The sequence below is a fragment of the Ammospiza nelsoni genome, chromosome 3 (genome assembly GCF_027579445.1).
Source record: "Ammospiza nelsoni isolate bAmmNel1 chromosome 3, bAmmNel1.pri, whole genome shotgun sequence".
In the NCBI taxonomy this organism is placed as follows: Eukaryota; Metazoa; Chordata; class Aves; order Passeriformes; family Passerellidae; genus Ammospiza; species Ammospiza nelsoni.
The window spans coordinates 60,619,740-60,635,220 of NC_080635.1; the positions used below are offsets into that span (position 1 = coordinate 60,619,740).

The 15,481-nt window shown below is 39.0% G+C and overlaps 1 protein-coding gene across 1 annotated transcript in view; it reads left to right on the top strand.

Moving 5' to 3' along the window:
• Nucleotides 1-604: 604 nt before the first annotated feature.
• The window catches only part of SAMD3 (sterile alpha motif domain containing 3), a 35,760-nt gene continuing 20,883 nt past the window's right edge, over nucleotides 605-15,481 (top strand). Inside the window, exons 1-5 of the mRNA XM_059468900.1 lie at nucleotides 605-707; nucleotides 1,432-1,621; nucleotides 5,451-5,558; nucleotides 13,587-13,772; nucleotides 14,075-14,159. Coding sequence (XP_059324883.1) covers nucleotides 629-707; nucleotides 1,432-1,621; nucleotides 5,451-5,558; nucleotides 13,587-13,772; nucleotides 14,075-14,159 — 648 coding nt within the window. The 5' untranslated portion in view covers nucleotides 605-628. The remainder of the gene's footprint in view (nucleotides 708-1,431; nucleotides 1,622-5,450; nucleotides 5,559-13,586; nucleotides 13,773-14,074; nucleotides 14,160-15,481) is intronic.

Consider the following 15,481-nt stretch of genomic DNA (forward strand, 5'->3'; position numbering starts at 1 on the left):
AGACTCTGCCTTCCCAGGGCACCCGCTGCATCCTCCCAGGTACCACTGGAGCAAGGAACCAGCAAATAACAGCAGGAGCAGCCTCCTCCCTTTCCCCTTCCTTGTCCCTAGCTGTTGGTAATTCAGGGTTAAGTATTTGCTGGGTACCTGCCCTGCCAGGCGGTGCAGAGGGGGTTAAAGTGTTTGACTGACTGTAAGCATGGATGTGACAGACTCCTATCTGGTGGTGGGGTGGCTTTTTTTTTTTTTTTTTTCCTTCTGTAAAATGTCAGCCATTTCCTGATGAGCCTGATGGTGGTGGTGAATTTCACACCTTTTTTCTTCTCTGTGTGGAAACCTGGGTGTTAATGGTACCGGAGCAGGTCTTGTTTTAAAAGGAATGAGGCTGCCTCAGAACGGAGGGAAGCCAGAGACGGGAAAGAAGGTGAGGAAAGGGATCCAAGCAAACTGCCACTTACAACAGACATTAGCTGGATTATTTAGCACTATTTTTATTCAGAGCATGTAGATATATTATTTGCTAAGTGCATTTTTTGCTATGAAATGTTGGAGTTTGGCTTAGAGCTCAGCACAAAAATAATCCCCTATTTTCATTTCAGAGGGAAATTTAGCATTGAAACAACTGAAGATGGAAAGTTGGTCAGTTGAGCAAGTCTGCAACTGGTTGAAACTGAGAAATTTAGGAGAACTAGTTCCTAAGTTCCGTGGTAAGCATTTTTATTGTTTGGGGGGGTGGTGCTGTTTGTTTAGTATATCTTGCTATGCATTTTATTGGCACTGCCTACCTTGTTTTGGTTTGGGGCATGTGTGTATATGCTAACCTCAGACTTTTATAGAAATTTATTCGTGTCAGACCTGACATAGATCTGATAAATCAACATAAGTGTACAGATTTGTTACAAGAGTCTGAGAAATCCTGGGGGACGAGATTAAGCCTATATATAAATAGACACACCTCAAATCAGAGCTGGCAGTTTAAAAGTCCTGCCAGGGCCTATTTTATGTTGTAGAAATCTCTTGAAATAATGCAAATGTAGTGTGTAAATGTTTTATGTTCTACAGAAGAGTGCACAAGAAACTGTAATGTGAACAGTCTATTTCTTGTGTACTCTGTTAAAAAGCTTTATTTCCTTCATTAGCAAGCAACAGTCTCTTGTGATTCAAGCAAGGCCTGATTTACAGCATTAAAATTGTCACCTCTGCCTCTGTGTGTTTCAGACTTGGCTCTGTGTCAGGGGAAGATATCTGGGCAGTGATTAGGACTCCTGGCACTGCTTGGGAAAGGATGGTGACAGCTGAAGATGACTGTCAGCAGTACAAAGCATCCTTCCCTTTGACCCATCTTCCATCACCATGTTTTTAGGCATACAGAATGTAACTGTAACTATAAAGATATTTTACAGTAATGATTTTATCCTCTTCAATCTGCAGAAGAAGAAATAAGTGGAGCAGCTCTTCTGGCTCTTAATGATCGTATGGTGCAGCAGCTGGTGAAGAAGATTGGGCACCAGGCAGTGCTGATGGACCTGATTAAAAAATACCAGCAACAGAAGAGTGGGCTGGAATCCCTCACATACTGTTGTGAAACAGCTTCTCAAAAATTTCCAGAAGTAATCAGTGGGTGAGTTTGTTCGTGGCACAGCAAATATCAGTCTGGATATAGTTGTGTTCTTTTCATGGCATTTTAAAACTGGCATTTACTAGCTCTTCATCTGTACCTGGTTTTTTTTTTATTTTCAGTAACTGTAACAAATGTGAAATGTAAAATTGGGTTCTTACCTTGTGGTTTTTAACAGGGCATCGACATTCCTGAACCACACCATTAATTAATTTAAACTTCCTTCATAGCCAGTTTTCATTTGAATGAAGCACTGTCAAACTTTCATTAGAGCTAGGATTTTCTCTGTTTAATATATTAGCCTTTTGAAGAACTTACTTTTAAATGCTTGCCAGTCTTAGAGTAAAATAATGATTTAGCCAGTGATAGTAATTGTCACAGGTATATTGAAAGTCAATTTATCAAAGGAAACTCTGGATTTGGTCCAGATATAAGCATTTAATAATTCCATAGTGGATTATTGAAATTTATTGTGAAACTAGATATATTTTTAGAAAACAGATTCCAGGGAGATTGTCCTCAATTATTATGTTCTGGCTCTTGGTTGAGCAGGTTTTCTTTGTTTGTTTGGGGTTTCTTAGCGGAGGAAGGGAGGAAGGGGCAGAGTTTGTGGAGTGTTTTTGTTGGGTGTATTTGGATGAGAGGTTTGTTGATTCTCCCATCCTTTACTTCCATTCTGATCTACTGTAAGTCTAGCAGGGTTATGTTTTTCTGAATGTCTTGGCTGAGAAGAGAAATCCTGACCTCCAAGTGGTCTCTTTAAAACCCAAAAATCCTGGCTTGTAGAGAGCAGCTTGCCATGGATCCAAAATGCATTTTTTGTCAAAAGAAAGGACTCTAGCATTAAGGCTGCATTAGTCACAGTAGGATTAATCCCAGAGGATTAGAACTGCAGAGCATTTGCCTTCATCCAAAAGGAGTCCAGGTTGTGCACTCTGAGGTGATTAACAGCCCAAACAAAAGCCTGATAAACAGTGATAAGAGTTACTTCCAAACAACTTGAGCTCATGAGCAGAACTAAACTGCACAGGGAGAAAGATCCTCTTGTCCTTGTGGAAGTATTTGTGAAACTCCTGAGGTAAATGCTCTTACACCATTGGAGAGAAGGGGATTGCAGGAAGAAGACCAAGTCAAAGCATGTAAGATTTATCACAGGCCGGAAGTATGAGATCACAGCCAGTCTCAGTTCTCTGCACCAAGGGCCTGTCCATTTGAGTTACAGGAAGCTCCTTCTTTAGGGGTAGAGGTGTCTGCTGAAGAAGACTACTCTGTATATTGTACTTCATCCAAAGTACAGCAGTGGATATACCACGATTTCAGCAGGGGGTTCAGAAGAAAGCATGTCCTTATGTTTAGGGCAGTTAGGATGTTGCTTTGGATATTCAGCTTTCTGACTTTGTCAGGGGTGTTTGCATAGACTGCGTCTCAGATGTGGCTGTTTGTCAGCTCTTGCAGGTCAAGCCACGCTGTCCCACAAAGAGCATGCAGTTGCAGTAGCATCAGTGCAACAGCTTTGCTGTGAAGTTCTGCAGACTCCAAAAAAAATCTTAAAATATCAAATCTTAGTGAATATAGTTTACATTAAAATCTTTCCCTATCTAGTCTCCTTCCTGGAAAATAAGCTGCTGGTATCCTTCTCTTTACAGGGAAATTGAGTAAATGAGCTGCTGTTCCTGAAATATTTTTTGTCATCAAGAAAGACAGAATAAAATCCAAGCAAGTTTAAGATGCATTCAGTCATGTATTTTAGGACGAGTAAAAAGTCAATATATTCTGTGCATTTTTGGGTATAAAATTATGGAAAAGCATCTATAGTGAAAAGAGTATTTTGTTACAAAACTGAAAGTTGTATCTTTATATGCAGATAGTTCTGACTCTCTTTTCTTAACACTGCAGTGCTTTTCTTGGTGATGTAGTTCAAAATTATCTTTGTCTGTTCGGTACATCTTGAACAAAATCCTGTAAGAATAATTTCTTTTGATCTAGTTCGACTCATGACTTGAGTTTACGAGACACCGTTTTGAACTAATGTAAAATTCACAGTTCTGGTAGTTCACAGTAGATGTGAACTCACATTTCCTCCATTGCTCCCTGATGTTAGGTTGAATTACAGTGAGAAGAGAAACCATGTTAAGATTTGCAGTTGTAGCATCCACAGCTGGGTGTGTGGTCCTCCTGCGGTGCCAGAGAACAACGGTGAAATCTGAGTTTGCATGCTCCTAGCTCCTATCATGCAGTGCTTGAGCCCAGGTGAAAACCAACCATCTTTTCTGTTTTGCAGAATTATTTCTCAGTCAGGCCTGTTCCCAGAACTTGCTTGCCCTGCCAGGACCAGTGACAGGGTGGAGAGGGCATTGCTCAGGGCAGGAAGAAATCATCATCATCACAGTCTCTTTCTGGGTCAGCTGAAGTCACTGTGGAGCTTCCCAGAGCTGTCAGCAGCATTTCCCTGTTGTATTTCTCATATAAATGCTATCCCCAGTGTTTTTTGGTGCACTCCTGGCTGCCACCTCTTTATCCTGGTGTCCTTGGCTCATCCTGTGACTGTGTATGGATTGTGCTGACCTCTCCTCCCTGACAGAAACAGAAACAAAGTCCTTGGCTGGACATGGAATTTAGAGTGCAATAGCTGAACGCTTTCTGTGTGGAAGTAAAAAATTTGGCTAATTAGAATGTGGTTCACATCTCCAGCAGTTTGGATTAGGACATGGAAATAGCACCCTGTGTCTGTCACTGGTTCAGTGGAAGTGTTCCCACAGTAGAAACTGCTTATGTGTGTATGAGGAACTCAGACATTACCAGGTAAACATGAAGCTGCCTTCCACTTTCACAATCAATTGTTTCCAAGAGCCACACAGAGAATATACTGAAGGGTTTCTGTGTTTTGTTTAACTACATGGCTGAAATATATTGTTTCATGGAAAGGGAGAACTCCCCTTATAAATATGGCAAACTTAAATGTCATTTCCAATAACAGCCTTTTGTGTGTTGAGTGCAACTGAGGCTGGAACAATTTCTAGAGCATCTTTAGAGTTCAGATGTTCTGAAGAGAGGAGGTTAGGAAAAAAATTAATGTTTTATGATTGCCATGAATTCTTGGCAGCATAACAGTATCCCCTCTCTTAGCTCTGCCTTTGCCCAGTATGGGGTAAAACTTCTGGTGTTGGCTTCCCCAACACACTTACCAAAACAAGAAATAACGAGTATGAGGAGGGAGAGAAGTGGACACAAAGGTTAAATGGAAAGTAGTGGACTGGCTCATAGCAAAGTGGGTATCTAGAGTTATTGCTCCTAGTGATGAGCTGGAGCAAATGGCCAGGAACTGTAAGATCAGGAAGAACTTGGAGATCTTCTAGAGTGGCTGGAGTAATGCAAAGCTGACTTGATGCTTTTGACTTAACCTCCAGAAAAAAAACAATTTTTCAAGATTCTAGCTAAATAGAAATGTATTGAAATGCTGTGTAATTAGCTCTTTCAGCTCACCCCTTAATTGTTGCAATGGTTAGTTTTTCCCAGAAGTTTGTGGATGCCAGATTATGAAGATGGATGTTACCCTGCAACTCTGAGAGGTCTGATTTTCTTGGGATTTGTAACTGTGTAGTAATTAGAATATAAGCAGGCAGAACTTTCTACCTTTTCCCTTTTAATTTGTTAGTTTGATAACTGAACTGAGAAATTGATTAAGAGTCATGAGCATATAAAATCATGACATATTTGATATGTTGATTTTACTTCTGTTCTGTTTCTGCCACTGGCATTTTAGAACCCTAAACATCCTCTTTTCTATAAGCTGCACAAGACCTGAGAGTGATTTTTGTTTTTTTTCTTTTAGGGCTACTGACAGACAGGTGTTAATTTCTTCTGGCCCTATGGAGCAGAAGTATCTGTGTTCACATGAAAATGAAAAAGGAGTAATTGATCACAGAGTGCTAAAGCAAAAGTGAGTTTATAATATATTAATGAAATTTTCCTTGCCTTTTGAAAATTACATAAACACTTCATCTTGCTTCATTTATACTTTTTATAAAAGTAATCTTAATTACTGGAGGTCAGGTTCAGGTATATCCACATGTATTTAAAAAACAACAGGAACAGGAATTTATTTGACTGAATGAAATAGCCTGATGGTGTGATTGCATCCTCAGTCCTTGCTCACTGTTTTGTGTTACCTCTTGCAGAAGGCAAGATACAGGTTTGTCTTTATTTATCTGATTTTTAAAAATCATATTTTACGTATGTTTTCAACAGCAATCTGACAAATTAGTCATTACACAGTGGAATATGGCTATTCAATAAATTGTGTGCTTGAGGCATCCTAAATATAGCACTTTGCAAGGTAGGCATGCTGATTCCATTTTTCCATTTGCACACTCATTTTCCTTGGTTGTCAAAATAAGCCTACCTAGAAACTGGAGGCAAGACAATGTGATGTGGTTTTTTTTCTTTTTTTTCCCTCCTATCCATGATTTTCTTCTTTGTGATGGGCAGGCAGTGTTGAAAGAGTGCCCTGTTCCTCTTTCAAGGCAATTATTTTTGTGTTTCCAAAGCTTTGTCTGCTTGTCATTATCCCCCTTTATTTCCACCTGCTACAACTTCTCCCCCTGCCATTCTCCCCTGTAGATATGATTTAATGCTTTTAAAAGTCCTGGTACTTCTGTTTTTAAAAGAACATCCCAAAAACTCCAAAGGTCCTGTCAGCATTATTATCAAACAAACAAACCCAAATCACTTGAAACCTTGGAATAAACCACTAATATTATCCTGCAGTATTTTGCCCGTTTTTCTAAAGGATGCTAATTTTTAATTAATTTGCCTTGTGCTGTATAAAGAGTTGAAGATGGATTGTGTAAATCAGAGTAACCATTTCACAATGCACAGTTTAAATTATTGTTACTTGGCCAGGATTATACTTACAGCCTCTGTCTCCTTATTAATTTCATGCCATCTGAAAAGAAAAACTTAAAATTTTTGGTTGATTTTGGTTTTTTTTGTTTGGTTTTGGATTTTTGTTTGGTTTTGTGTTTGTTTGTTTTAATTTGTCTGTGGTGTTGGGTTTTTGTGGTTTGTTTTTGGCTTTGTTTTCTCAGAAGATTCATGGAGCCACAGCTTCAGTAACTGTATGATTTTGCTGGAAGCGAATTCGTGGATGTTTTTATGGATTATTAATGCTGCTGAATTAGCTCCAAGTTTCTCTGTGTTTCCTGTGTAGGTAGTCCTAACAACAGTGTTAAATGCACTCTTCTATATTACTAAATATTACCAAAATATCAAAGAAAATTGTTTAAACAGAAAAACAAAAACTGACTGGATGAAGCAATTGTATAATTTGTTTTCTTGTATTGAAATTGGGCATATATTAAACCAGATGAGGTTTGCAACCTACTGCAATGGAATAATGCTTTGACACAACGACAGAAGTAAAACCAGCCCATCTTTTTGGTAATATCCCAAGAAGATTAATCTTGAAGCAGTGACTGTCTGTGAAGACAAAAGGATAGACACAGAGGACAATTCAATAAATGCATTTCCCATAGTCCTGCTTTTCTGTACTGGAGTACTAGCAGTTTTATGGCTCCTGACAGCCTGGGGTTTATCTTGTTGCTAAGACAGAGGCTTTTATTATTTGTAAATGCCTGATACTGCTGTGGAAAACCAACCTTTTATTGGTTGGTTTATGTGTCCTGTCTGCCTTTCCTCAACATATTTGCTTAGCAAAATGACATTGTATCCCTTTTTCACTGTTTCCACTATGACGGTCCAGCTGTTTTCCCTCAAGAGTAATGTCCTGGTACATGTTTATGTGTACATTTATTTTTTCTATAAAAACATGTTCTGTAGCTCTTGAGTGCTGTGTAACAGGTTTACTGTCTGAATGCCTTGGGGTAATTTTCTCAGAGCACAGGCAGGATAACAGATCTTCCAGCCAGCCTCAACAGGTTTGAACTTCCCTATTTGCTGTGAGTTTGGGAGATGTGGTCAGTGCTCAGCTAAACGTGGGCCTGCTACCAATAAAGCTTTTGTCAGCATTGACAGAATATTGGTGCTGCTGCCTGCATCAATTTGAGCTGATAGCAAGGACAACCAGCTGGAAGATTTACAATTACCTTTACCTCTGCCCTTACAAATTTGGTGTCCATCTCTAAGATGGCCGTGATGGCCTGCATGGGTCATTCATTTCCTCAGTGGAGGAAATGTCTTTAACTAGGCCAGTCCCACATCTTTTTTGGTCAGGCTACAACAACTGCCCTGACTGCTGGGTAGCTGCATCTGAAGTGACTTTAATTATGATATGTTGTTCTAAAGATCTTTAGAGAGCGCCTTCCTTTGCCTCCCTATACATCAGTATTATTCATCTTTTTGATGTGTTTTATCAGAAATGTATTTATGCTTGTGCTTAAAAAAAAAAAAAGGAAAATTTTAAAAGGAAAAGAGAAAAAGAGCAGCTAGCCTGAAAAATTGTCATCGAGTTAATTACTTCAAATGATTTTGCTCTATTTACACAAGAGGGCAAATATTACTTTTATATAAAACATACATATACAAACACATGTAGCTATAATCCTACAATGAAAACTCAGCAGGACTGTGCTTTTTATGCTTTTTCTTAATGTATAGCTTAAGAGTTTCTTAGTTTCTAAGCAAAGACCTTATTTTTGATAGCGTCACATATACCAGAAATAATTCTGATGATTTTTTTTCAGTTAGCTCATAAGGACATGAAAAGCTGACTTAAGCAAATCATATGAAGTCTTTGACAGTGGTCAACAGTAGGCAAGAAGTACTGCCTGTTTTGTTCAGAAGTACAGATGTCAGATGCTGTTTGATTGTACCTTTAGTATAACATACCAGAAAAACTTTCATTTTTATGATTTCTGATAATTTCAAGTCAATTGCTGTTACATCTTCATGAAACCTGTCTTATCTGTGAGTTTTGGTTTGGTTTGTTCAGGGCTTGAGGGTGATGCTTTAAATTTAGGCTTTTAATTCATGTGGATGCAAGAATTTCTGCCACATTTTTTTTGTTTTAAGTCAGCATTTCATGTCTCTGTTATTGCAGCAGGATACTTAAGGATACTAAACTAAAAGACCTAGAAGACTCATAATAATAGCTATTGTCTGTTCTTGTTGCCTCGATGTTTTGAAAGTCAAGACAACAGGACTCATAGTTTTGGAGCACCTCAGGTCATCAGAGCTGAATTTAATGACATGGTGCTGTGAGTCTTCCACAGAAGTTTACAGGAAAAAAGAAATAAATTGCTATGTCTTTTCCACACCAGAAATTAGCAAGTCTTAAAAACGACTTGCGAAATACACTAATTGCATTGCCTTAGTAAGGTCTAGCAAAGTCATAACAACAGCACAACAAAAATTCCAAAAACCCATACAATTCTTGGGATACAGTGTAGGGGCCTGAATATATGTATTGTTATAAAGGAGTCCTTGTGAATATATATATGTAGTGAGAGTCCTATGTTTTAGATAGGTGGGTCCTGTTGCTCTGGATGAGCTACAGCTGTGGGATCCTTGGTTGGGTAGCAGCTGTAGCTCATGAAGGGCTCTGGGATAAAAGGGGGTTGGGTCGAGAGCCCAGGAGGAGCCCCTGTGGAAGCCATGAGGAACTGTGCTGCAGAGAGGAGCTGCATAATAGGACCAGCAAGAAGGTATGGACTTTAAGATGGGACTCCAGAAATATGAAATACAATAAGATAACAACAACAATACAGTATACCATATCTTACAGGGGTGAATACAAATAAACCCTGTTTCTTTTAAATGGCTGGATTTAGCTGGCATTTTTTTCAGTCTGATTCCCTAAACAGCATTTTTATTTTCCCTTTCTGCAACCCACAGCTGCTGCCCTCGCATAAGGTGAGAGGGCAAAGCCTTCCCTTGCGTGATGTATCTCCTTAGGCCATCAAAAAGCCTGGACTTCTTCTAGAAGAAGGTTGCGTCTGCATCTTGCAAACTTTTTTGGAAGCAGAATTGTTTTGTCTGTAACTTTGTAGTCGTACTGAACATGATGGTTTCTATAGAATGGGTTCTGCAGGGGAAGCTGAAGTGGGAGCTGCTCTGGGGAATGGGCATCTTTGGCACATCTCACAGCTCCCACATCCCAGCCTTGCTGAAGTTGTGGGTAATTTCTTTTTCAGTCTAAAGGATACCTGCCTTTATGTTTAGTGGGAACTAAAAAATAGAAGCCATCATCAAGCACTAGGTAGACTGCAAATCCCAGGCTTGAGGGAATAACTGGGAAACCTTGTATTTGTGCTCAAAAGTTGGAAATGACATTGAAGCACTAAAAGAGAATGGCATGAGGATCTTTCAGGCACAGATATCAGAACTGAGAACAAAAAAATAGAGCCCTTTTTATCTGACTATTGACAGGAAGAAAAGTTTTTGAATATTTCATCTTCTGTCATAATTTCTTCCTTTTGATGGAAATAGCCTTTGCAACTTTGAATGTTGTCATAAAATTGAAAGCATATTATACATGTATTAGGGAAATGGAATTTTTTTACAGCTGAAGACTTTTCCTTTCTTTCACATCTGCATGTTCCTTGTTTCCTCCTCTGTTTCTTCCTTGGATTTGTTGACATGGACTTCCAGGCTACATACCTTCAGATCAGAGTCTCTTGCTGATGTGTGATGTGGACATGTGAAAGGTTAGACTTTTATTTGTGAATAGTGGGAATCTATTGAGACTTCACCTATGTGCTGAGTTTTATGTGGATATACCAAAAAGGGAACAACCCATTGATGTCAGCAAATTTCTTCTTAACTGCCATGTCCTCTGACTAAATGGGATCTGAGCTGATGCAAGATAGAGCAATGGGTGCCTGACTCACAGACTTGAGCAGACAATAAGAAAAGCTCATGCCACACAGCACATTTGTGTGTGCTCAATTGACCTTTAAATCACATTTTCCCCTAAATGATCAAAATAGATATTTCTTAACAGGAAGCTTAAAAACAGCAGTCTTATTATGATTTAGTATTTGATCTTGTTTCTAAATATCTATGGCACTGTATACAGCTATCTTGATTGAGTTGTCTGTATTGATACCAAAATTATTTTTACTGACTTGTTGCAGCTAATGCAGGTGGCTCTGTGTGTCTGTGTGGTGTTGCACAGCACTGAACTTGGAGAGATGATGCTGTGTTTACTCCCCACTCTTCTCTCCAGTGTAATCTAAAACAATCATTGAATGGTCTGGGTGACACTGCAAATGTGAATCTCTTTGTCTTTTTGGCAGTAAAACAAGGTATTCCCTGGGATTAGGGATGCCAGGGGTTATATAATTCAAATAGATGGGTCTTTGAGGGCTCTTTGTGAGGTTTATTGGTGTTTGTTTTTTTTGTTTTGTTGGCTGGTTTGCTGTGAGGTATTTTTCCATTTTTCTGAAGGAGATAAACGGCTCCTCCCAAAATAATGCTGTTTTATAGCCTCATGTCTCAGTAAACACGCTGTGCATGAGCAGAGTAAGGTTACAATGGAGACAAAGAAGGAAACAGCTGTGTGAGACAGGACTGTGACTGAGCACATTAAAGTGGCAGTCTACAAAAGCTGAGTGGTAAAAGCTATGTGAGTAGTTGTCTCCTTGCTGAGGAGGTTCCTCTTAGGATGCAGTTCCTTACTGCGGCTAAGCATAGAGAGACCAGCTTGCTTCATCTGAATTGGTATTTGTTTCACTGCATGAGAAGTCATTTTGGGGGCTTAAACTGTGAGAAAACGAAATGAAAAGAATAATTAAGAACTTTGTCACTGTAGCTCCTTGTAACTTGCTGCAGGGTTGCTAGTACCAGTGAGAAATGGGTGCAAATAATTCAGACGTGTGACAGCAGGGAAAGAGGGACACTGAAGTTTTGCCTTAGCTAGCCATTGGATTCATTTAGCTGTAGAATCAAAAGCCTCAAGAAATGAGAGACAGGAAAAGATGTAACTTGAGATTTTGAGATTTTCATGAGGTTTTTTTTTTGCAATTTCAAGATTTTTATGTAATTTGATTTTGATTTCTGCCTCAGGTTAGCTAGAAGAGGTATGAGCAGAAACAGGCTACATGTATTTGTACCTAAATCTCAAAACTGTACGTGCACTGGGATTTATGTGTAGAGCCAAAATCTCTTGTGATCGTAGAGGACAGCATTACAGCTGAACTCAACTGTCCTTTTAGTTAAACAAGTTTGCATGTGAGTGTTTCTGAGGATAAAGTTTATGTGGAGTTGTGTCTCTTTTCAAACAAGCTTGTATTTCATTGTGAAATATTACAGCACATGTTTAACATGACTTCCCAACAGCCATGAGTCCAGCTAAAACTAGTAAAATATTTAATCTCACACACTGTGGAGACCAGAGGAATTTTTGATTTTGTTTAGAGAGAAAGGAATTATTTTTGTTAGGTGAGATACATGAAGATAAGTGAAACTTGGAGTATTTTTGTTGCCATGGCAAATGTTGAAGGGCCTGGTGGATGGGAGAGTTGTCATATTCCCTGATTATTAGCTATCCCAACTGCAAGAAAATTTTATTTTCTCATGTGACTGAATGTAGTACAGTGTCCCCAAATGGAACCTGCTATAAACCCCTCATTTTGAAATTACTTTTTGGCTTCAGTGGTATTACCAACAAAAGGAATTTCAGTGCTGCTTAGATGAAAAGTACTGTAAATTTTAAATTTCTGTCCACTTTTGAGCTATATTAAATGGTAGCATGCTGAAAACATTATGTAGTAACTTGCAGCCTGTGCATCACTTCCATCAGGAAAGTTGGTGAAGGTACAGGATGCAAACTTAAAGGTTGCAGAGCTCTCACTGATGCTACATTGAACATCTGCACTTTGTTTGCATAGGAGGGATTTCCAAGTGATTTCCGAATCCAAGCTGGGTTTTATTTTCCTATTTGTATATTAATTTATCACCAAAAAAGGACATGAATGTGTCTATGTGGATATGTTGTCACTTCCTGCACAACTTTGCCTTCTTTTAAGACTGCAAAGTGCAAACAGAGCTTCACTGCCCTTTGCATCTACTGTTAACCATCTGTGTCCCATGGAGTCTGGTGAGCCTGAGAAGAAAGCGGTGCTGACCATTTTGTGCCTGTTTTGCATGGAGGAATGGTAGTGCTGAGTACTTCTACTGATGCTGGGAGCAGAACACAGTACTGAAGCTATATATATTTTTTTTCCTCAGCACTGCATTGCCATTTGTGGTAGGGCTGGCATTGGTGCAGTTATACCAGGGATGTAGAGTTTTTGATAGCCCGCAAGATACATTAAAAAATGCCAGTGTGGTGTGGCAGCATAAACAGGTCAGAGAGGTTGAGAGTTAGAGACCAACCTGCTCAAGGAGGAATTGAGATGATAACTGGTTGTTGGGACCCACTTTTCCCTGTGTTCTTTCAGAATTAGGGTTTGGGCAGCCAGTGGTGATAACCTGCCTCAAGTTCACCCCAGCTGGGGTGTGACTTCTGTAAATTGTGGTCATGGTGTTCTTGTGACTGAAGCTGCTGGGCTGTGTCTGCTCTGTTTCCATGAGCTGATGATAGCTGCCTTCATCCCTTCCTTGCCTTCCCCTGTGGGAGGACAGTCTTAAATAATGTCATGTATAGTATTTTATTCAATTAAGCTGTTTGTCTTACTAGAGAGGAAACATTATAAATTAAGACAGAAAAAGGTGTTTTGCAACAGCAGCAAGCCCCCACTGACTTCTGCTTTTGCTTTCAGTTAGGAAGCACCTCCTACTGTCTCCTGGTTATAACATTCCATATTTGACATCTGCTTTTTCACTCTGTGTGTATTGATCACTGCTTTTGTAGGTATTCTTTATGCAGAAACAAAGACAGCAGGCCTTGAATTTCTATAGCAATAACTTTCCCTTGTGTTGTGTTTTTCCATGTATTTATCTTTCCCTCCTGCCCGCATTTCCATAGAAGAAAGATGTGATGGTGATAATACAATCTTTTCTTTTACAGAAAAAACCTGAAATCATTTTTTGTGAGACACAAGATGTTGCAGTGGACAAGTTCTTATGTTTTGCCAGACTTCCCTTACGATGTCAAGTGCATATTAGCAGAAAAAAAATGCCCTGATCACAGTATGAGAATAAGAATTATTGAATTTTTACAAGCAGACATGACAAAATACTTGGAAGGATCACTGTAAGTCAACACCATTACCTTTATTTGGGGGCAGACCTGTTGTCTGCAGACATAAATTTTCAAATGGATGTAAAGATATTCTCTAATATATTTGCTTAAATAAAAGAGGCTAAGGGCCTGACATCTACTGAAACCAATAGAAAGATTTCATGCCTTTAAGCTGTGCCCTTTGTTATTTGGAGGGCAGCTGATTGCCTGAGAAATAGTCAGAAATTATTTAATCTAGACCAGAATAGACTCCAGTGTTGAATACTGTCTAGAAAACCATGTATTTCTTTTCTATCTCCGTCTTGTTTGCACAGGTATCCGAACAGTCAGCAATATAACATTGTTGTCAATGCTCTGCTCCAGGCATACCCATTCCTTGATGAAGATGGGAATGGCTTTGTGAGTATTGTGAGCTTTTCCCACATAATCAATCACAAGAAAATAATCTAGTTCAGAGGAAATCAATTTCAATTTCTTATATGCTGGCTCTATTCAGAGTACACACACTTGGCTGTGTTTTGCAAATCACATTCTTATTTGATTCTGTCAATTAAAGATTAATGCAGTTATAGCTGTACCTCAAAGCTACCATGAGATCATGCAGACCTGTCTTTCTTTCTGGGCTGATATCTGCCCAGGGATAAAATTAAATCTGATTTTTTTTCCATTTTTAAAACCTAAGAAGCCAGCTCTTTAGAAAATTGTCTGTGTGAGGATTAATATGTGACTGATGCTCTTGCAATGTATTATAATTGTTTGTGTGTTAGATATGAAACTATAACATGCAGTAATACCAGTGGTTTAAGGAATCTAGGTCTAATTTTAAAAAAATTAAAATAAATATTGGAATATCATTGGGGGAAATAGTAGAAAACAGTGGAAGGAGATGATTTAAATTTGAACTACATTTTTCTCACTTCTGATTTAGCATATCTGTCTGTGGTCTTGGAGGACAGTGGTTGCCTCACTTAACATCATTGCTTTGCCATATGATACTTTTATACCATCTTGTAAAAGCTTGTGAGCCTCAGAGGGGACTCACATATATCTCATATGCCATTACTGTAGAAAGCAAAATAATTTGGGGAATAAATAAAAAAGCTGAGGCTTAAGGGTAACTATTCTAGTTCTCCACTGAGCCCAGGCACTGTTGAAGGGAAGGAACTAAAGAAAATGAACACATGTCAAAGAGAAGAGAGGGAGCAAAAGGACCAGAGAGAAACAGCCTGTCCTCATTTTTAATCAGGATATGGCTCTGAATACCCCAATGGTGGTCCTTGGGAAGGGTCCTGAGTAATGCTGTGGCTTCCTCTGGCTCCCTCTAGGATGAGGAGCTGGAATGATATTCAGTTTGTTCCAAAGAGAATTTTTAGTTTTTACTTTTAAAAACTGTTTTTAAACAGATTCTTAAGCTAGGTTTTCAAAGGGCTTTAATTGCAGAAGGACCACAGGCTGAGGGAAACTCCTTATAATCCTGTTCTTCGGTAAATAGTCATTACTTGCTGCAGGGATGGCAGAACTGGTGCTGGCAGAAGTTATGTGAGAGATTTCAGAGTGATTGGTCTTTATCTTTTGATCTTTCCCCCCCTTCATACTAGAAAGCATTCTGGCAATAGCTGCAATAAGTAAACAAGGAAGCTGGAATTAGCAGTTTGCAGTATTGCTAGTCTGCCACTTTCTGATCCAGCCCCTCTTTATTGCCTGTGTTGAGAAAGGAAAAA